General features: G+C 37.4%; 1 protein-coding gene across 1 annotated transcript in view; it reads left to right on the forward strand.

Annotated features, from left to right (window-relative positions):
* LOC139125147 (tripartite motif-containing protein 2-like) overlaps nucleotides 1-17,478 on the forward strand; it is a 28,628-nt gene extending 11,150 nt beyond the window's left edge. Inside the window, exon 3 of the mRNA XM_070691252.1 lies at nucleotides 14,569-17,478. Coding sequence (XP_070547353.1) covers nucleotides 14,569-15,374 — 806 coding nt within the window. The 3' untranslated portion in view covers nucleotides 15,375-17,478. The remainder of the gene's footprint in view (nucleotides 1-14,568) is intronic.
* The last annotated feature ends 7,349 nt before the right edge of the window (nucleotides 17,479-24,827 follow it).

Consider the following 24,827-nt stretch of genomic DNA (forward strand, 5'->3'; position numbering starts at 1 on the left):
TCTGCAGTGGTGGATAAATATTATATAAATATATAAATAAATATAGCGTGCAGATACCTCGCCTTTTAACATGAAAAATGTAACAACATGCAACGGGGAGAGGATTGCAGAAACGCTGTCAGGCACGCGGTGAACACAACCAGATCGGTGTACGTGGTCTGGACGCTCGATCGATCGAACGTACACAGTAGGTGCACACTGCGCGGCACTGACATACATGTATATGGGTGAGAAAAATCAATCACACGATCTTTTGTAGAGCTGTACTTTATCATATCGATATACTTATATTTCTGAAACATTGTGATGCTACCAAAGTTAGGCAAACGCAAAATTTACAATGAATTATCATTATATATGTCAAGTTCTGCCATCGTGTCTCCAACGTGCACTCTATTGAGACGTCATCACTCTTGGTGGTACTTGTCACGTGCACAGCAGAAAACGCCAATGTTTTTGTTTTGAAAGTTTGTTTACAAAACAGCTTTTCTAGGCGGCCGAAACGTATCAAAATGAACGTATTTGTGTGTCGGGATTGGTAAGAGGCTTAGCTAAGAAGAGTACTTCAACGTAGTATGGTCTATTTGCTTTAGTTTTACGAAAAAAAATCGACAATTTTGATCCATATTGCAACTTTAAAGTCGCTATATTACAGCAATAACAAAATAGAGAGTAAATGGCTATACTTTCACTTTCCGTTTTGCTTGTCTTTGCCTTTGTAACAACCACATTAGGTCAAAGGTCATTTTTTGAAGGTCAAGGAGACCATAGTCAGTATAGGCCCAGTTCAACTTCAAGAGTCTTTATTCCGTAAGTATACCAGGGTAGAAAGTTTCCAGCCAGTAACTGACATGGCACTGGTAAATGACTTTCCAAAGCAAACGTATAAAATGCCAACAAAGGCGAACGAAAATAGATGAATTGGATTTCATCTGCACATTGCATGCAGTGTACGACAAGATAGATGGCTGCACCTGCATTCCATCGTTGATGCCACACAATCTCCCGGGCCAAACCATATACAAAAAATCTCCTGCAACTTTGTTCATTCTATGATAGATCGTGCCAATGGCTGAGTAAAACATTCTGAGTAAGCATGAGTTATTTAAGTTTGCTAAAATCATGTAAAGTTTGGTGGAAAGAGTCCCACGTGTCAATAGCCAACTTTTGTGTATTGACTTTTATTTTCCCAAAGTGACCTTTGACCCGGCAATCCAGGATGGCATATGGAACGTGAGATGGGTGTATTGCCAAAACTTTAAGTTTAAGGCTAAAATATTCCATAAAATAAATACATAAATACCAAATTTGCCATTATTTCACCCAAATTTCAGAGATTAATCTCTGAAATTCTGGGTGTAATAAATGCAAATTTTGTTAAAAAATAAATAATTCCATTTAGTAGCACATTTTTTCATTAAAATTACATACAGTCTTTTCAGTTCAAAGTTTTACTTTTGTGTTATTTTATGATGAGAATGTGAAAATTTAGAAAATCAGGCATGGTGACCCCATCTTTTTTCTTTAATATTTGATTATAGTCATATGCTACAATTCCAAAATTCCTGATACTTTCAAGTCTCCTGATCTTCCATATCATGTGTTGCTCTCTGGTTTGATCTTGTGTACAAGTATATTTCACTGTCATGAGTGTCATGTGACCCAAACTTTTCATGAACTGCATCAGAGGCAGAGCTTTCTCTGTCACTGCCAGTATGCAGTGCACTGCATTTGACACCATTTTTGTTCAGTTTATACAACAATGTTCTTGTTCTACTTCCCAGCATGTTGAATTGTCCAGTATTCAGCTTGTCAACACAGCCTGTGTATGTGTACTGTGCATTTGTATCACTGACGACTGACTGTCAGTCTGGATTGTAAATCATTTATCACCTAATACATATTTACATAATCAGACTTATTGTCGACAAACTGAATATTGTGTGTTTCAGCATGCTGTAGGGAGACAGCAAGAAACTGTATTTGATATATATTGCACAGAAATATTGAAAAATTATCAGTTCCAGCTTCTGCCCTGTTACTAGGCTCATGTGCTTTGATTTTTTACAAAAAATCATACACGCTTAGACAAAGTAAGTCATGAAAAATGTGACAAAATGTTCTATGTTTTGTTTAATATTACAACCATTTGACGACATTAAAATGTTTTATTACATGCCTCGATGTGAGTGCAAATCTGTGCATCGATTTGAAAAGGAACATCCGGGAGTTAGCGGGCCAATGAACGATGTACTGACCGGTTTCCATGGTTACCCGGTCCAGTCAAGCACTTTGACATTTTCGACATCAAGCTAGACACTTAACAACACTAGATTAAAATATCAATGCACACACTCCTATTTTGACTTTCATTGAAATCTGTTTGATGCTGGTCAATAATGGTAAAATTGTCAGAGAATGCCCTGCATTTAACCTAATGTCATATAGTGTTAACTGTGAAAGGCATGTAATAAAAATATTATTGCCTGAATGGAATGCATGGGTTTATGTGCCCTTGCAGCAGGAGACAATTTTCCCCTCTGGCATCGGGCAAATTTGTCACCTGCTCTCGGGCACATAAACCCATGTATTCAGGCAATAATATATAATAGTTCATGCAAATTCCCATTGCCAGAGCCAAACTTTCAAGTCCCCATCTGCTACTCCAAAAAAGTTCATATACCCCAGAATTCCTCCAGCCCCCCCTAACCATTTTTGTGAATGCAGGAATTTCAGTGTCATAATTGATTTGGCATTTGACATTCTGCATAATGTCAACAAATTTATATTCATTGAACACATGTACACTGATTGATGGAAGCAATGTAAAAATTGTTTTCCCTAAATATAATTTTACACATTACCACTGATCTGAATTGCTGATGCTCTTACACACTAATTTTTAAAAACTTTGATTCAGTTTCTTTATTTATTCAAGTTTTTCACACAATACTCGAGAATATTATTGACAGGGCATAAAGATTCAGTTTTTGGAATGACCTGCCACCAATTTTTAAGTTTAACTTGTGAAATTATTAAGTGTTGACAGCCATAAAGAACAACTCTGAATTGTCTGTACTTAGCTACACAGAAAACTGAGTTAATGCTAGTGAAATATAATTTTACAATAACCCAAACGGGATTCGTGGTACAACAGTAAGTCACAGCAGCAGTATGCTCTTATGGTTTTGGTGGAATTTTGTCATGAATAATTGCTCCATTTTACCGTCAGTTATAAATAAAAATAAAGTGAGAGGCACGCCAGATTGATTAAATATTATAGGTTGAGAAAGGAAATTTGCTAGCACTCTGACACAGTTCTCTAAGTGCAACTAAGTAACTTTTTCTGTGACTTTTTATTTGCATTTCCAGTGCCAAGTGTAATTTGCTGCTCCTATTGTTTTCAGTGAGCCCCTATTAAAGGGTTGCAACAAATAAATAAATAAATAAATAAATAAATAAAGTGCATATTAAAATATGAAGTATGTGTTCTTGTAGTAATTCTTTACACAGAACCACTGAATAATGAAAACAAAATCACAATTACATTGTGTCTGATTTGCACGGCAAAAACAAAATAACATAATTGCACAAGTCAATTTGTATTAATTTCTGCATAATTTTCCTGCCATTGTTTGTGTCATAACCATAACAGGTCTATCTTTCTGTTTCTGATTCCCTGTATGTTGCTGTGTTGTCATAGATCTGAAATATTGGTGCACAGACTCAGCTAAAATCAGCATATTGTCTCAAAATCCTGACACTATGATTTGCAAATTTGTCATGAAACATAAACACCTACCCTACAGGACTTGTCTTTACTCAACACTTGGTAGGCTAACAGCGCCCTCTATCATTTGGTTAATATAACGTCAGGTGTTTGCAGGCTGTTCCTAAATTAAAATAAAACAAAAAGGTTAAAGTCTAAGGAATCAACATAACATAAATAAAGTCAATCTTTGACACTTACAAGAGTGACAGGCACTTTAACAGACAGTAGCTGTAACTATTGATGGTTTTATCAGTTTTGTTTTGTTTTATACATCAATCATCGTCACTTCTTTTGTCATACCCCTAATGCATGTAAAAACACCAACATTTAGTTTGCCAACTCAGAATCAATGGAAATGTAAAATGCACTGTTTCTGTTCAAATTAGAATTCCAGACTGGAGTGGAATTCACCAATTAACAATAAAATAACATTTTGAAGTTCACTCATGTACAAGCTGAGTTGACATGCAGAATACTGTGTATCTCAAACATGTCTCTCGGAGGAGAACAATCAGACTTTGTCTTACCTAAATCACTCATCAAAAAGTCAGGTGAAGTCATTATATCAGCTGAGTTGAGGTGTGGAATACCATGTATCTCAACATGTTTTTTGGAGATGAACAATAAGACTATAGATAACTTTAACTTTCTCAGGTGTAAATCCCGTACCAAAAGGACAGGCAAAGTCACCAAGAGTTTCAGCTACTGGCCCTTTACAGTTGCCAACTGATTTTACAGAGGAGTATCCTGATTTTGCCATTGCAGTGTTTCCTCTGGCTAATTTTTTCTGTTAGCCATACTGGCTAATTAGCATCAAAACTGATTAGCCACCATTTAGCAACCAAAATGTTTCAGTATGAGCGTGCCCACAGAGTTTTCCCCAGGGGAAAAAAATCATATATTGGCTAATTTGCATAACAATACATGCAATTGTTATGGTAATGATTTTTAATGCTTTTTAATGCTCTGGGGAGAACACAGTGGTATATTTCAAAGAAAACAACATACAAATGTACACACACATATTTTTAACACAGTCATGTGAACAACTTTTTATTTCTCGTTCGTCAAGATACTGTATCAACACATTGTTGAACACTGTCCCTGTAGTATATGTACTATGTATTGTATAGAGAGAGACGGAGGCCGTTGTTCACTAGTCTCAAGCATGAGGAGAGTCTACTTTATTCTGCACATGCGCACTACAATAATACGTCACTACATGAATATATTAGCATATATTACACTGCTTCCCCTTTCAAAAGAAAAGTGTTACATGCCTGATTTCTACAAATAAACTACATTGCAAAATCTACAGATCTAATTTCACTACTGGTTTTCTAACTCTATTTGATCTTCTAACTGGTTCAGTAATTACACTTGGTTTTACTGACGTCTCCTGACCTGGTGTTACTTTGTCAGATTTACTGGTACCATTAACTATAACTGCAGTATTTCTTTAGGTTTTACTACCTTTGGTATTTCAGTCGGATTTGCTCTAGGCATTTCTTTACTGATTGTGGACTGAAATCCCTTACGTACACCTTTGATTCACTAGCCATTGGTACACTCATATGTTTGAACTCTGGTTCACTTTCCTCATAGGTTTTCACCATATGATCCGCATGAACCATTTTAGTCGTGGACCCAATTTTGACCATGTAATTTCTAGGTCCTTTGACTTCAATTACAGAGCCTAATAACCACTTATCAAGTTTTGACTCTGTTCTAGGGTTTTTCACTCTTACAATATCACCAATTTCAAAATATCTCTCTTGTTTTCTATGACGATCAAACTGCTCTTTTGTGCATTTTGTTTCTTTTCTACTCGCTTTGCAAGACTGGGTTTTACCAATTGCAATCTAGTACGAAACTGACGTTTGCACATTAACTCAGCTGGACTTACACCTGTAGTACTGTGAGGTGTAGTTCGGTATCTGAACAGAAATCTACCAATTCTACATTTCAGAGATAAAGACGCATCTCCTGCTAAGACTTGTTTAGTGAAGGCTTCTTTTACCAGCCTCACTGCTCTCTCAGCAGCGCCGTTAGATGCCGGGTGATATGGAGCTACTTTAATATGCTGAATGCCATTCTTTTTCATAAACAATCCAAATTCATCAGATGTGAACTGTGGACCGTTGTCTGAAACTAACTGCTCAGGTAGACCATGTTCTGCAAAGATTAATCTCAGCTCATCAATAGTGTGATCAGCTGTGATTCTCTTCATAGGTTTTACATCTACCCATTTAGAATGACAATCAACAAGAACTAAGAAATAGTATTTCTTATCTTCACAAAAATCAATGTGAACTCTTTGAAAAGGTTTCATTGGCCATACCCACGGATGTAAAGGTAATTTAGCTGGCATTTGTCTTACTCTTTGACAAACTGAACATGCTTTCACTTTACTCTCAATATCCGCATCAATATTTGGCCACCATACATGACTACGGGCAAGTGCTTTCATGGCACATACTCCAGGATGTTCCAATGAAGCTCGTCTAACAACCTTTCACGAAACTTCTTTGAATCACCACTCGAGTACCCCATAAAATACAACCTTGTTCCGTTGACAACTGATCTCTTCTACGATAAAATGGCTTAAGTGCCTCAGACATATCTTTGAAATAACTGGGCCAACCATTCAATACAAGATCATACACTTTGCTAAGAAGTGGATTAACTTTGGTTTCCTTAGCAATATCATCAGCTAAAACTGGGAAACTCTCATCTATTACGCTAACAGCAAATACACTGTCCTCAGCACCTTGTGTACTTGGACTTGGTAGTCTTGACAACGCATCACAATTTGCGTGTGCTCGTGTGTTACGATACTCTATATCATAGTCATATGCCTGCAGAGTCAGTGCCCATCGTTGCATTCTTGCAGCTGCTATGGTAGGAATACCTGATTTTGGACCTAAGATTGCTAACAATGGCTTATGGTCCGTAACCAAAGTGAATTTCCTCCCATACAGGAAATCATGGAATTTCTTAACTCCAAATATCAGTGAAAGTGCTTCCCTCTCAATTTGGGCATAGTTACATTCACTCAGGCTTAGAGTTCTAGAGGCATACGCTATTGGTCTTTCGTCACCATTTTCAAATACATGTGAGAGAACAGCTCCCACACCATAACTTGAAGCGTCACAATCTAACTTCAGCTTCTTATTTGGATCATAGTGTACAAGTAAAGTTTCACTACTTAACTTTGCTTTACATTTTTCATACGCTTTTTGACATTTTTCAGACCACTTCCAGTCAACTCCTTTCTTTAACAATTCATGGAGTGGCTGTAAAGTTGTGGCTAAATTCGGCAAAAACTGATGGTAATACTGTACCATACCTAGAAATTATCGCAACGTGCGACATTCTTTGGGATTGGAGCCTGCTTAATTGCTTGCAATGACGATTCTACAGGTCTCAATCCTTCACCACTGTATTCTAAACCCAGATATACAGTACTTGCTTTGACAAATTCACATTTCGACAAATTAACATGAAGATTGTTATCACTTAATCTTCTGAGGACTTCCTCTAAAATATCAAGATTCTCATGAACATTATTTCCTCCAATGAGAATATCATCTTGTTTACATACACATTTCTGAATACCCTGTAAGATACAATCCATCTTACTTTGGAAAATCTTTGGTGCTGACTTCACACCATACGGTAACTTAGTATAGGCATACAGGCCTTTGTGAGTATTGATGGTTAAGTACTTCCGACTTTCATCATCAACTGACAATTGTGCATACGCATGCGTCAAATCTAATCGTGAAAATACCTTTGACCCTGACAATTGAACATACAAATCTTGCGTAGTTGGCAGAGTACATTGCTCATCCTCAACTACTGGATTAATACTGACTTTATAATCTCCACATATTCTTACAGATTTATTCGATTTTGGAACGACAACAATAGGACTCGCCCATTCAGAGCGGTCTACTTCAACAATTACACTGTTTTCCTCTAACTTTTGTAACTCACTTTCCACTGCTTCCCTGAGCGCATATGGAACTCTACGAGGTTTATGAAACACAGGCTTGGCGCCTTCTTTCACACGGATGTGAGCTTTGTGCCCACGCATACCATCGTAGCTATCAGAAAACACATTACTGTACTTACGTAAGACTACATCAAGTTTGTCTTTCGTATTACCGGTCATACAATCACCGCTTTCTTTGTTAGCTTTTTCAGCTACACTTGTAAAAATCTTACCCCAATTTAATTTCAACTTTTTCAACCAGTTTCGCCCAAGTAATGTTGGTTTACCAGGGTGATCTACTATTATCAGTGGCAAGTTGACACGCTGACTTTCATAGCTCACTTCGACCGAAATTTCTCCACTAACGGAAATTGTATCGCCAGTGTAGCTTTTCAATTTAATTCCCGACTGTCTCAAAGGAATTTTCCGGAAATTCTTGTCATACTCTGACTTTGACATGATACTGTAGTCAGCTGCCGTGTCTACTTGCATGGACACTGATTTACCATTAACATCCAGTTTTACATAATAACCAGATTTTTCTCCACTTACATTCATATTAATGGAGGACTCAACATGATACACATTACAATTAGAATCATCACTGTCGCTATCTGCTTCAGTGACAGCCTTTACTGATTTTGACTTACCAGACTTCGGCTTTTTACCACTTTTGTTATCTTTGCCCTTTGGTTTCGACTTACAAAATTTCGCAAAATGACCACGTTTAGAACACTTATGACACTCAACATTTTTGTGTGGGCAATCTTTAGCCAAATGATTATTTCCACACCTATAACACTGTATAGTCTTAGAAGAGTCACGTTTGCTTACTACTTTACTGATCGTCCCTTTACTTGAAGTGTCCTTCGCCATTTGATTCGACTGGTGCAGTCCCACTTCCATCGATATCGCGATCTTGCACGCTTCGACGAAACTCAACTCTGAAATGTCTTTCATAGTCATGAAGTGCTGACGAATTTTCGAGTTGTACAGTCCCGTTACAAGTTTGTCCCGCAAAATTCTGCCTTGACAGCACTCCTTGTAGTTACAGTCCCGCAGCTTCTGCTTCAACGCGGTTATGTAGTCTTGCCACGATTCTCCTGGCTTCTGGTCTCGCCTCAGGAAATGGAAAGCTCCAGCAAGTTCCATCCGCGCTGGATCGTAGTACTTTTCCAAGCACGCCACAATCTCTGCTAGCGATTTGTCTTCTGGTTTTGCTGGCTGGAGTATATCCTCCAACTCGGAGAAAGCCGTTTGACCAATGCAATATAAAAGAGCATCTTTCTTGTCTTCCTCCTCCGTGATGCCGTTGACACGGTAAAACCTCTCCATCCTATTGTAGTAAGACTTGAAAGTACTTTTTGTCTTGTCGAAAGCTTCAGTCGTAGCACGTGTTATTCGGGCGTTGGTTCGGGCGTTTTCCATTATCGCTTGTTTACTTTATCGCTTAAGACAAAGGAATGTACTTGAAAACTTGAACTTCGGGTGACACAGTCTTAAATCTTCAGATTCGCTGAGATTTTCCCCGACTGCACTGCGTAGAACAACTGTTCAAAGTTTTTCGAGTTACTTTGAAGTTACTTCTCGCTACTGGATCGCTTCCACTGTTCCGATCCTCTGCCCCAAGTTCCGCTCGACGGCGTGGCACTCTTCCTTGCTAACTGCTTGATAGTCCGAATTGAATCTGCCGCTTTTTCTCCGTTCTCCGACCTCGATTTTGTTCGAAACAACTCACACGTTGCGCGAACAATGCACTTTGCACTCTAAGGTCACTGATGTTTTATCCTCGTCGCCACTTGTAGTATATGTACTATGTATTGTATAGAGAGAGACGGAGGCCGTTGTTCACTAGTCTCAAGCATGAGGAGAGTCTACTTTATTCTGCACATGCGCACTACAATAATACGTCACTACATGAATATATTAGCATATATTACAGTCCCCACACCGACAGATAAAGATACTTTCTTGGACAGATCTAGAGCCAGTGATTCACTTTCACAATCCATGATCTCTCTAAAAGCATTCAGCTTTTCCACAAGTCCTTCTCTGAAAGGTATACTTGATGATTCATGTTCATTTAGTTTAGTGTGTATGTGCGATGTATGATAGTGAGCATGCGTGCGTGAGTGCTTCACGAACTCTACAACGTGTTGAGCGGCCTCAGTCAGAAAAATGTAACAACTTAGCCGGCTATTGAACCACTCTTTTTTGGGAGTGGAGATTTAGCCGACTGGTTCTGTCTGTTGCCTTTCAGCTAGGCGACTGATGCCGTATGTTGTGGGTTCGAATCCGATTGAAAACTATCCGAATTTTCTACCCTGGGTAGGTAACACTGCTGGTGGACAGAATTGTCCCCGAGGTTATCGTTCGCCCAGTTAAGCGATGAAATTCGTTTCTTCGCTTCGATAAGTGTGTATGTGCGATGTATGATAGTGAGCATGCGTGCGTGAGTGCTTCACGAACTCTACAACGTGTTGAGCGGCCTCATTCAGAAAATGTAACAACTTAGCCGGCTATTGAACCACTCTTTTTTGGGAGTGGAGATTTAGCCGACTGGTTCTGTCTGTTGCCTTTCAGCTAGGCGACTGATGCCGTATGTTGTGGGTTCGAATCCGATTGAAAACTATCCGAATTCTTCTGTCTTTCATATTTGACCAAACAGTGAAAGCTCTGTTTTGAAAGTCAAATTGCTCGATATCAGGCCTACAATTGCAATCCTCATTAATCTGTCGACAGTTTTTGCTTTGGGGGCTGTAGGCCTACAGTAAAATTACTCGCCAGTCTGTGCCCTGCGGTACGTTCATGTTTGGTGAAGTTGTCTTTTTTTAAAAACTTCATATGACCGACTAGATGTCAAAATATTGTTCTGCCCTGCTGATTGGCACACTTTACAGAAAAACATTTGTTTGTCTTTCTCTAAATTCCCAAAATCAACCAAGGGAATTCGACAAACCATTCCTCCTGTAATTTACGTTTCTTCTCAACACTGCCCTTGGTCACGTTTTCTAGCGTTTCTTGCCGTTTTCACTTGTACAGACAGTGGAGCTCGCCAGTGACTGAGAGTTTACCGGTAGTGATTCAGGGTCTCTGGCTATCGGGTTGCATTCTGCTGGCCCTATTGAACTTTGATCAGTGTCGGCTGCTTTTCTGTACGTAAGAGGTCATTATGTAAGCGACCCGTCAATGCACCATGTACCATGTGTACTATTCAAATCAATCATGGCGGGTCATTAAAAACGTTTCAGCGACGTTCAGCTTAAACCCCTAGACTATTGTTTAAAAGTCAACAGAGCGTGCGCAATACCACCCATTTTTAAACCCCTTAGGCCAAGAGGGAAAACAGTGGCAATGACTCAACACTTCCGCATTAGGAATTTGGATTAGCCAGGCTGGCGAACTGGTCTTCAAAAAATTCGCCAAATGGACATTCCATTCGCCAATTGCCTAATTGGCGAACGGCAGCGGAAACACTGCATTCTTGCTAAAATTGCTCTTGTCATACCAGTGTCCTCTGCCCCATGTGAGAGGGGCTTTTCAGTACAAAATGCCATCAAACAGAGGGCAAAAAATACCGTAGACTCAATCCTCAAAGGCTTAATAGACTAATGTTCATCAAACTGGTTGGCCCCATCATAGATGATTTGACTTCATGAACACTGCTAGGTTATTTGCTGAAGGAGCTGTTGGCAGAGTGTGAACTCAAACCTACTGGACTTGCTAGGTGAATGCCATTTCAGAGTATGAAATTACTTACCTTCTTGTCAATTTGACAAATTTGAATACTTGTTCAAATTTCACAACATTGTGAACTTGTCATTAAAGTTATGAGATCATTTTAATCATGAATAGTGTTCTTTGAATTGATCAATGAGGGCCCTGAGCAGTATGAACTAGAATTTTCATGTAAGAATTATTTTAAGAAATGTGCAACCATTTGCCGTGTGTTATAACACTAATTGAACACAGTGAAGACCATGGCATGGATAAACAATAAAATATTCTTTCGAAATAAATTGGGACCCCCATATTTTGATGTAGGACTCCCATTTTCTAACACCAAGGGTCCCAGGGACTCTCAAAAGTAAAAGTGATGTAAAACCCTGATACAAATACATCAAATTTATCTATTTATTTATTTATTTATTTATTTATTATAATGACATGCAAGCATCAAATACAATCAATAAGATTAGGATCATTGGTAATAGTTGGTATTGAGATTTGAAAACATCAAAGCTCAAAATAGACATCAAAACAGTAAACACAATGTCATTTGTCTTCAATAAACGTCCATTGAAACAGTGCATGCTGAATGCTCTCTTCTTCAACTACACTCATAACAGGGGGTGCAACAGTCAATACAGGCTAGAAATCAATACACATATTGTTTCAAGAATAACTTTGCTGAGTCTGAAGTTTTCAATATGAACTGTCATTCCAGTCAATTCATGCTAAATTCTGCTACTTAAACATACATAACAAGAGCTTCCAAAGTCAATGCCGGTTCCAAATTGATGTATATCATTGTTTCAAAATTGACTGAGCTATCAAATTTTCAATATGAGCTGTCATTCCAGCAGAAATTAACTCATCTCATGATAGTGTGATTGCATATTGAATACATTCATAATTCGCCGAGAGAGATAATACTACAACAAGTTTAACTCTGGCTGTCCAAGGTGAAAATTTGAGTCCTGCAAGCATTAATTTATACTGTAGTGTATCCTGAGATGGGGCCTCACTCTGTGGACTTTCAAACTAGATCTGTGTCATCACAAATCTTAATTTTGTATCTACATGCCGCTATGCAGGATATTTAGTTAAATTGCTACATTATACAAAAATTCAACTTCTTGTAAATCAATGTCAAGTACAGAAGAACAATACATTGAATTGATGAGTTCTATGATTGACCTGAATAACAAAGAACTGATGTCAGATTTAAACTGAGATGTTTTTTAGAATACAAGTCAGACTGATCATTGTGATTCCTTTGGTGTACATGCTGTGTTGGTATTTCCTCAACTGTCAAGGTAATCTCAAACAACAATGGATGATTTTTAAGGTTTTACAGAAAACAAGAATCATTCCCAGTTGTCATGAATTTGGTTAATATCCATTGGATAACTCTGTACTGCAAAATGTATTGCACAGAATTGCAATCTTACAGATACCATCACTGCCAGTCTGAAAATCATTATAAATATTGTCTGATGAAACAAAAATATTTTGACAACACCAAATTGGTAATGGAGGTCAAAATAAGTGTGAAAATGAAGGTTATGTATACAGATAATAAACCTGAATTTCATTATGTTGAGGTAAACCAAACTAAAATTTTCACTGACCCACCAAGTACTTTCAGTGGTCTGCCATCACATTTAGTACATATCATGTATTTCTTGGTATGTGTGCTTTTAGAAAATGAACTTAACATCAATAAAAGACACATAATTATGAATAGAATTCAAAGGTTGCAAGGGCTGCTTATTGAAGATTTGAAATTCCAAGTGAATGCAATTTTATAGGGCCATGGGTAAAATCTATAAAATTTTTCTATTGTCATGATCCCAAAGACTTTGACAAAGACCATCGCAGAAAACATTTAAAATTTTGACTGTGAAGCCCAAGGTAAAAAACAATGCTTTGTCAGAGTTTATAATAAGATGTCCCCGACTGTGACAAAGAAGTTAAAAAAGACTCAATAAAACAAAGAAATGAGAATACTTCAAATTGCAAAGATGAATTTCAATTTTTGGTTTGGTCATTGTAAATGTACAACTTGCACTTTGCCCATACATTATGTTCAATTATTCTTTTTTACAGTTAAGAGAGCAATGTTTTGAATCAAGAAGGAAAATACATAAAATAATTTTAAATTCACGGTTCCTCTCTATGTGACTCAACAAAAACAAGGCACTAAAATTCAATTCTCTATTGACATTTTTATGTTTTCTTTTGAAATGAATACACAAAAATTATAGACCAATAATAAATCATAAAATGGTTTAGTTTGAGTTTGTGACTCTTAGGTCTCAGAAGCATAGTAAAATATACTTTGAGCAAACTCCACACATTTTAAAATGTAATACGAATAGTTTTCAATCGGATTCGAACCCACAACATACGGCATCAGTCCCCTAGCTGAGAGGCCGCAGACAGAACCACTCGGCTAAATCTCCACTCCCAAAAAGAGTGGTTCAATAGCCGGCTAAGTTGTTACATTTTTCTGACTGAGACCGCTCAACAAGTTGTAGAGTTCGTGAAGCACTCACGCACGCATGCTCACTATCATACATCGCACATACACACTTTATCGAAGCGAAGAAACGAATTTCATCGCTTCATTTAACTGGGCGAACGATAACCTCGGGACAATTCTGTCCACCAGCAGTGTTACCACCTATTTTCAAATAGTGTAATGATTTCAACAAAACCAAAGACTGACCACAGTTGACATAATAGACTTCATCAAAGAATATCCCTGTATGACAACTAAGTGAAACAATAAACTTTATATTTACTGTCATGGTAAAATTGCAATGATAAACTCCCCAAAAGAAGTGAAAACCTACCTGTAATAGTTTTGCTTACATTGAGGTTGACATTAAAATTGTTCTGTACTTCACAGGTAAAATGGCAGTAACATTTTAATAAATTATGGATATAATCTTTCACTCCTGTAGTACAGAAAAAATCTTAACAACAATAAATTTCAAAAAATAGAGAAGTGAAAACTTACCTGCAGTATTGTTTACATTTAGGTTGACCTGACCTCTTTGTTACTCTTCAGGTTCAAACTGGACATTGCAGTTTTTGGGCAGTGTGCAGTCTGGTACAGAGCCAGGACAGTTTAATGATCCACATGGTCTGGCATGGCATGGAGATCAGCTTGTGATCTGTGACACAGAAAACCATCGCATACAAATACTCAATAAGAATAAGGTGGTCATAGAAATTATCAGATTTGATGGTCAGTTTGACAAAGAATTCAAGCCATGGGATGTGGCCATATCCCCTGATGGTCACTTCTTTATCACTGACATCGGTAATAACCAAATAATTATTTGTGACCAAAATAAAAAAATTATTCAAATTATTCCCCAAAGTGCAGACATTGAGGTTAGCAGCATTACTGTAATGGCAGCATTTATTTTTGTCACTGACAGCAAAGGTAAAAGTTTGATCAAATACAACATCAAAGATGGAAAACTTGTTGCAAGAGTCAGTGATCAATTCAGTTATCCACACTCTGTAATGGCTACTAGCAACAACCATCTCTTAGTGTCAGATAGAGACAAACATGTCATTCATGTTTTAGATTCTGATTTCAATTTTCTGAATTCATATCACAATGATAGGTTAAAGTCTCCACAAGGCTTGGATGTCGATTCACACGGCAATATTTATATTTGTACAAAACAGAGGAATGGCATTGTAAAACTGAGATCTGATGGACAATTGGATTGTGTATTATTTGAAGGTGTTGTGTATTACCCACAGTTCATTGCAGTCAATGATGACATCACAACAACAATTGCTCTCACAGAGTTGATGTGGTCCGTCCACCAAATCAGAGTATACTCTGTATCAACATAGATATGCATTACAATCTCATCAAAATATCACCATTTTTAACACATTTTTCACATCCTACACCCCAAGTTTGGACTAAAAATCTCTTGTCCTCAACTCGACACAGAACTTCATGTGCATCCGGATCAGAATTGTGAAAATTTTGGTGAAAAATTCAGGAATTTTTTGAAAATGCATTGAAAGCAATGGACGGTCTGCATCGGTGACGTCATCGATTGTTTTGTTGACTTCAAGTAAAGTAGGTCAGTAGGTTTTCTCCATTTTTCTCAAATCCAGAAATTTTAGACATCAAGTGTGGGCTAAAACTTTCTTCTTCACAACTCGATGGACACGTTTATGGTGGTTGAAACAGAGTTTTAAAAATTTGAGTGAAAAATTTCTGACATTTTCATAAATGCATTGATTGCAATGAGCAGTTTGAATTGTGACGTCACTGGAATGCCAAGTAAAATTGGTCATGATAAGAATTTCTCAATTTTTGGTAGAATTACAAAATTTAGACATCAAGTGTGGGCTAAAATTTTATTGTGTATGGATCGCTAGACTTGTCTACAGTGACCAGAATCCATGATGAGAATTTTTTGTGAACAAAAATGAGTAACTGTTGATGAATCATAATGAATAATGAAACAATCAATTGATTCTTGAAAATGCAGTGTTTAAAATTCAATCATTAAATTCTCAAAATGGTTTTCGGGCTATAAATTGATTTCCGTAATTTGTATGGATTGACTGTTTTCATTTGGAAAAAAAACGGTGATTTTATAATTTTCAAAACTCACAACAATGGAATATTTTGATGAGATTGTGTATTGGACTGTCCTGACAAACCATCAGATCTCAATTACACCAGAGACAAACGACCGGTATGGTTCATTTGTCAGTGAAATGTACTTGTAAAACATTACCTGTATATCCTGTGATAACTCCTGTATAATATGCAACAAATATTTCCATCCAATGGCGATGGTAAATTCCAAACTGTCCATGATCTGACAGTGAGCAAGTGATGGCCAGCTGGGATGGCCGGCCATGAAAACTTATGAAGCCCGCGCCCAGTAAAGCCGGATTTCGTGACAGCGCCTCCTCTGGCAAATCATGAGATTCTTTTGAAAGAGGGCGCTGTGACGCTCATCGTAGGAAATTTACATCCGCAGTTTCTTATAGGAAGGCTGTGGCTTCACAAGGTAAAATATGGATGCAACAAACACTAAAATTTCCAGAAATATGAACAAAAGATAGTTTTGCTTTAAAATATGTTACTCAGATATATTTTAAAAAGAATAAAACTGGTTTTGGGAAAGCAAAAGCTGTTGTAATTGATTTACCGAAAGTCTTCTCTTTGACGTTTTCGGTCTTAAAGTACACATGGCTTGCAATGTCAATGCATTGTAGAGGAAAATAGTAGATATGTAATGCGTTATATTGTATTTCCTGTACTCTTAAAATAGGGCAAGGTTCTCTAAAAGAACTTAAAGTATAGAGTTTTGTTCGTATGTCGCAATTCATTTCTTTTCGGTCATTTATGCGTGGCCGTATTGTCATAAAATAAGCAAAAGCTAGCGCAGTATAATTTTTGTGACACCGATTTAAGCAGTCATAAACTTGAGTCGTACATGTGTAACATCTTTATGCTGATGATTAATTTATTTTGGTCTTTTTTCCAAGGGCAGATAGAACGGTATATATTCATTGATAAATTTGCAGTGCATTGCATTGTCAGTATTAAAACTAGAAATTCTTGCTTGGACTGTAATTTTCAGTTTTCTATTCAAAGGCTAGAAACCGTGTGTGCTTCATTTCATTATAGTTCATAGTATACAGTCTTATCATCCTGGAAATAGACATGTATATTTTATACAAACTTTCATTTGTATCCAGGATCAGCGTGAAGATTTGTTCACTTTTTTCTGTCACCAACATTTAACGATTACTGACTTATACATGTGTAAATGAATTGCGCAACTATGAAGATGTACCATTTCCATTGCTACTGAAACTGTTGTCAATCACTGTAAACTGACAAAACATATCCCACTTCAACGCAATGTAAGTCGTTATGTACACGTTCATATTCTGTGATGTAATTCTTGCATTAAATGTATCAAACACGAAATCGTTTGTTTCACTTTATTTTTGAATTCATGACGAATAAAAGTGCATTATGGAGTTGGTTTTTTTTGCAATATCACAATGAATATTGAAACATTTCGATTTAAATAAGACGACATGACGTTGGAAAGCAAAATTTCCCCAAAGACCAAAGCAGATGTTAGAGTTAGTCGGCCCCGAGATATCTCACTGATCCCATAACGGTTAGAAACTCTATGAAAGGATACAACATCTGCCTTTACTTGAATTTCTTGCATTTGCCATTTCTTGACCTGGAAAACATTTTTATCGTTTGTCTATTGACTGTGAATTCCCTAAGCGTAACTTCAACTGTTTAATTTTTTTCCTTAGAGGTTGGTGTGAATGACATTAATGTTCCTTTAAATCTCCTGTTCCCCAAACTGAAATGAATGTACAAACATTATTAATTGGACAATTTCGATGTTCTGTAATATAGTTAAACCCGTCGGTGTGCGCTTTTTCCTTGTAGTCCGTGCAGAACGCAATTATTTTTCTTCACGTCATCCGATATGAAGATGAACGCCAGACATACTTGTCCGCATTATTTTGTCCACGAAGCCCACCAACTTGTAAATGAACTCGCGTAAATTGAAAAGGGAGGATTAAGGTCACAAGAAAATATTGAACACTTTCGAACTCTCTGTATGAAAGTGAGGTCGTAATGCCATCAAATTATATATTTTCTGAAAGCCTATAGATATTGGCAAATGCTGTTTTGTGTTATTTTATAATTGTTTAAATAAGGATCTTGTGATAGTAAATTTGAATAACCTCTTAAAATCATTTTTTATATTTCCATGCACTGCAGGTACAATGCCATATTCAGCACATTAGCGTAGAGAGCGACATAACGTTAAAGGGACCACCAAACGGTCCATGCACACAAGCGTGACGATCGCTCTCAGCGGCCTCAGGGCACGATACTTTATCTACGTGATAATTAATGCGCTACGTTGAAAATAGACAAATAAACTGGCATTTTCTGAAAGTTTAACTTGTCGAATTCTCTTACATTCCTAAAAGTGCCCGATGTTAAGATATGAATTTAAATAATAAAATATTTGACAGCAATCCTGATGGTGACATTGTCCTGGAGGCCCGTTTTACTGTCATCGTGAGTTTTTAGGAGAACCGTTTCACATTCTCTGAAGTCTGTTATGCGTCTAGGGTCCACTGGCTCCATCAAGTTGTGCGGTAAACTATCACAAAGAGTGTCTTACCTTAGTTATACCTGGCAGCAAAAATCTCTACTCTCGCGGATTTTGCCAATGAGACGAACTTTTTTGATCAAAATGCTAACCTAAGCACCTCTCACAGTAAGGTTTCGCCAATGTATTTATATGCCGCACACGGTGAAAGATTATTTCATTGCTCTCTGAAGGTTAATATTCATTCACTCTTGGCATTGTAGTGTACATGTGGGTGCGTTTTTACATTTGAATCCCTCTTTTTTCATGCAGACACATTGTATATGATATTGTAGGAGATGTAGACTTGCTCAAAGTCTGTTGGCATATAAATATCAAAACAGAGTAAATTAAGTAATAACATTCATCAGACTGTCACTTTACTGGAAGGCTATTGCGTACATCACGGTGAGGACGCGATGCTAGGCCATGAAGCCAGTATATGCTTCCGAGAACAGCCATGTGACTGGAATCATTCTTTACTAGATGTTTAAGTAAGAAGTTCTGTGATCCCGAAACATCGAATCCGGAGTAATCTTACATTATCGTCGTATGGCGAAATAATCGTAGTCGCTTAATATAACGGCGGTTTCAAAAATTTCCAAAACATGGTTTTGCGGAAAACAGTATTCAACAAGATTCGTGTAAATAACGATTTATCTGCACTGTTTATATTTCATAAATATTAGTGATTCCGTTAATATGGAATTTTCTAGGGGAAGATTTTGAAGATCAATCGAGTCCTTATAGAGTTACATTTTAACAGTTCAGCATTTGCAAGGGTCCATGAGATTGTTACAGAGATTAAACAATCATATTGTATTCACTGATAAAACATCAAGATGGAAATGATCATCTAAACAGAAAGAGTGAAGAGCAGTGATGAAACCAAGGAAGAAAATCATCTGCAGGAAACAGACACTGCATTTCATCGTATGAAATCCCGATATTAAACGTATGTAAGTTGATGTGTGATGGGATTTTATATAGTCAACATAACATGAAAGGGATCACAAAATATGGCACTGCGCATGCGTAGCTTCACACTTTGAAGGTGAAATGAACACGTCAACAAGAAAACACACTATGATGGTTGGATAGGGAGGGCATGTGATCCATTTCGTGTTATGATGACTACATGGAATCCTTGTAAAACTTCAACAGGCCAATTTCGTTGAATTAAGGATTCTATTACATCGTCACACTCAATGAATCACGTGACATGATATTCCAAAGCAAAGATGTGTGAATGAAACAATGTTTGAATGATGCAAGATGGTATGTGTATTGTCAAAATTACACAGAACGAAAATAATTGCCAGCACAACACACATATGATAGTATCATACTCTATTACTCTCAACAACAAAGATTTTATTAAGTCTAAACTTCATTACATTGTTGGCAAAATCAACAGCATCCTAAACTATTAGTTTGTCGTATTTTTTTAATGTGGATGATGATACCAGAATGTGTTCGATAGGAAAAAAAATTATGTTTGGCCAAAACAGTAACAACTGGTCTCACATTGACAGTTTCAAACTTAGCTTGTTGATTCAACATCTGATGCAGTCAATACGTCACGAATCCATCGACTTATTAAAGCTTTTCTTTGAGACAGCATTGAAATAAGAAAACTGATTGGCCTGCTATGCTGCCCTCTACGGTCAGTGGGATCGTATTATTTCAATGAGGGAGCGGCAGATTTTAACCACCTTTTCAAAAAGACCGTGTGTTTAAATAAATTATATGCAGGTGTGGCCGACCAGATGATTCTCATAAATAGAAATAGAGGACATTTTTCAATCATGTTATTCACATATATTTTCAACATAACAACACAGTCGGGGGAAGAACAAAGTGTTCGTAACTTAATGCCCCGCCACCTAAACATTTTAAAGTATTCGCTTTAATATCGTTTTCATCAGGCATGTGTAAATGCACCTATCAATGTTTTCCACCGGGGGAGGGAGTGAGAGAGGGCCTATCGGGGTAGGGATGAGAGAGGGCCTATCGTTGGAGGGGGTTAGAGAGGGCCTATAGGGGGAGGGGTGAGAGAGGGCTATCGGGGGAGGGGGTGAGAGAGGGCCTATCGGGGAATTTTACATTTGTTTGTAAGCCATGTCAAATTCCACACCCATATGCTACAAAAATGTGTCAAATACCAAAGATGGTGATATCAGTCGAAATTAAAACTGCAAGAGTCACATCATGTATCATTTCAAATGTATTGATTGAAAAAACTTTTCCATAGTTTTTTGTAACTGAGAATTATTATTTTGGGTGTTTCTTATGGTTCTTACGATTTACTCCAAATTTTATTATAAATCACGGCAATGATTGTGATTAGAAATTTCTCCAAATTTTATTACAAATTGCGCAAATTTTATTACAAATTGTTCAATTATTACAAATTACTCAAAAGTTTATTACAATTTACTGCAGTATTACAAATTACAGCAAAATTTTATTACAATTTACTGCAGTATTAGAAGTTATGAAAGTATTACAAATTACTGTTCTACAGACCCTATGCATAAAAAGCATTCTATTCCTCTATACCCTGATAAAAATTGCGGAAGTAAAAGACATTGACACAAATATCACAAAAACATTACCTTTCAAATTGCTGTCGATTGTTGTGTTCGATGTTTGTTGACTCCTGGGTGCTTGATGTGAAAAGCATGAATGGTTACAGTGAGGAGACTATTTGTTGTATAGGGTGAACAAATATAAGGGAGGTGAACAGACTCATTACCATAGAAGACATTATCTTTGTAATGTAAGGAAGCAGTAAAGAATTGCTAAGTAATGTGGAATGGAAGTACAAGTTACGGAACTGTGAGTACAACCATATTTTTTGCAGTATTTTTAATATATGGCCCCTGTTCCATAATAGGAGAGTCTGTTTGATGTCATATCCGCCATAGCCGGCTAACATGTTGAGCCAAGCAAGCCACTCGACGTCGTAATGGCGATGGACGTTCGTTTTCTCTCCGGACAAGGGTGATTTCATAAGTCACAGCATAGTCTTAAAGACCGTCGATAGATTTCACTGGTGACTGCAGCGAATTTCAAGTTTTCATACAGTTTCTCTCTTTTTCGAGATTAAATTTAATCTGTAGTTTCTCTTAACTACTTTTCTTTTTTTCTTTTTTTTCGAGAATTACATTCGCAATTTGATATTGAAACATGGTAGACCATTTATCATCAACTGGTCTGGCTCGGAAACCGTCCCTGAGTTAGCTTTGCTATTTAGTCATTGCGGTTCTCTATTTGGTTCGATGCCCATTGATTTTGCTACTAGCCTTATTTACACTAGCCCACTACGATTACATACTGTATGACTTCCAAAAGACGGAAAATAAAGAATCGACAGTTCCGATCGCAAATATATCTGCATGGTCGACTTCCGATGTTTTCTCTGAAGAAACCGAGTAAACCTCAAAGGGCCACCACTTCCTCCAAAAAGAGAACTCAGCTACCGTAAACGCACATGTTCAATACTTATCCACGGTCCCTCATCACATTGATTTCACGCTCATAACGTCAACCCACCCTAATGAACAGTCTAATAATCTGAAAACAGGCAGGATTTGTAAATTTCCCGATTTCCGGGTTTTTTATTAAAGACTACGAGACTGAACACAAGGTTTACAAAGCATTGCGAAGTACAGAATAGATTTTGAAATTATACATTTGGCGAATTTAAAAGAATGAGCCCGCGTTACGAAACAATCGGATGGCTTCGGTTTAAAGGTGTGCTGCTCTCATCCTTGTTTGTTGTGTAATCAATGTATTTTAGATGGACAGTATTAGTAAGGAGAGAAATTTTGCGTCAGTTTGGTTCGTGTTGGTACTGCGGGTAATTTGACCAAACTCATCCTTGCAGGTACATTTGTTGTGCACTTTGCATGTTTTCCACCATTTTAAATTTGATCTGTGATGTGTGATCATCCGAAAGGGCACCATTTTACAAGTGGTATAGCCACAAACTGATGACGTCAAAGATGTGCGTACTTATGGAAATGAGGTCAAAGATTACGTTCTAAAAGGGGCGATAAATTATTTTGGGGGTAAGAGTTAGGAATGGGGCTTGGAAACTTAGGGGGAAATGATTGAAAAGAAGGGTCCCAATTTTTTACTATTTTCACTCCTTTCCCTCATTTTGCAGTATCCATGTCTTCTTCAGCCAGCCTGATACCTATGTGGAAGCAACGGTTGATTAATGACAAGGGAGATAAATGTTATTTTTAAGTAACGTTTTTTTACACAACAACTATTACTGCTACCGGGGTCGAACCCAGCACCTGCAGCATGTGAAGCACTACCTATAACCTGTACTCCACGAGAACAAGTTGCGAGAGAGGGATGCAATGTTTCATATAAACGTTAGGATGATAATGCTAAGCAGGAACTGATGAATTTAAAATGTTCACCTTGTAATGATTTGAAAGTCTTTTACGCATTTTCCTTCTTTTATTGAATATATGCCTCTGCATTGATTCTTTATTGCCTGTCTTTATTTTTTTCTCTGCATTGTCGTGTTTGTTGTGCAGATTTGTTATTTTTTGAATATTTTTCATATTATTTGTTGTATTTGCACAGTTAAAGTATTAAATTGTCACTTGTTTAGGATGTTTTATATGTTGAAAACTTTGTGTTTGACATTTATTATTGCATTTGTCATTTTCTGCCTTTTTTACAATACGAAAGGTGTGTGTTCTGTTTTTGACAGGATACACTTTTACATAAAAGTGGTTCGTCACTCAACATGTATGCAATGCGATATTTCATTGCTATTGTAGATGAAAACGTGAACAACAATTCGTTGGATATGCCACGAAAATTACATTATAAAAATTCCGCCGATCGACGAAGTGAATTAAGTACAGAAGCAAACGAAATTCGCCGCCAATATAATGATTTAGGGTGCATATATTGTCACTAGCACGAACTTGGTCTGGTTTGTGCATTCCCAGTGTCACACATCAGCGGCAGCAGTGGCCTCCTGAGTTGTCAATGTAGGCGTGATATTAGTTTTTAGACCGTCTCAAAACATTTGGCATAATATGGTGTTATGTGCAGAGTTGCAATGAATCGATGAAGGGGACTGTAAACTTGAAGGACAGAGAATTGAAATATGTTGAACAAGTAAAATCCACGCCTTAGCTTTATCGCCGAAACGCCTCCGCCACATGAACTCATAAAGATAAGTTGGAAATAAGTCTGAAGGTGTGAAGCCAATCCAATTTCGCATGGCATGCATCCACATGCCTTCAAAGGTGTTGGTGTGGGCGAAGGTTTGAGGATCCACAAAATGAAGACAATGATTAGCGGTGAAATAAGAGAACTGAGGAGACTTGGACAACGAAGAATAAGCTCCCTACCATTCATCGGAATAATATTGGAACCTGTAGGAACAAATCGATAAAGCATTGGCATTCGTACGCCGGTCAACAGAAATTAAAAAGGAAGCACAAATATCGCGACCAATGACTCCAATCACCAAATGTCTGTCACTGTGTCGACTCAAGCTGTATTTGGACTTCCGGAACTTGAATTCAATATAGATTTTTTTTTTTTTTTACATCCGTGGATTCATAAATTTCCATAATACAGCCTGGCCAAAAATCTGTTGGAAGGCATGATCGCAAAGATAAAGGAAACAAATTTGTGGACAAAAATTAAACCAATCAATAACAGAGTTTGAACTAATGTACAGGTGTGATTTTCGGTCTGTAGAAGAAGTAATGCAAATGAAAACATACAAAGATTTTTTGGCCGTCATATTGATTATTATTTGCATTTGAATGAACTCTGAATTCTGTTATGTAACTGTGTGCCGTCTTTGGCAATGGCTATATTGAAAAGGGTCAATATGGCCATTGCCGTCGGGGTCAGTTTGTACATGACAACAAATTTGATGAATAAAACGTGAGAGGGGACATATTGTACCCGGAATGAGACTGAATTATTGCCATGATCACATGAACTAACTAACCCTAACCCTAAAAACTCTGTGATGGTCTTCATTTGCTTGATTTTGTGTCGGGTGAAGTACAGTGGGAGCCAGGAATTGGGGTTAACTGACCCAATTGTCGAACTCCGCTCGCTTCGCTCGCTCCGTTCCGAA

Source organism: Ptychodera flava (assembly GCF_041260155.1).
Source record: "Ptychodera flava strain L36383 chromosome 3 unlocalized genomic scaffold, AS_Pfla_20210202 Scaffold_25__1_contigs__length_14229661_pilon, whole genome shotgun sequence".
NCBI classification, from domain to species: domain Eukaryota; kingdom Metazoa; phylum Hemichordata; class Enteropneusta; family Ptychoderidae; genus Ptychodera; species Ptychodera flava.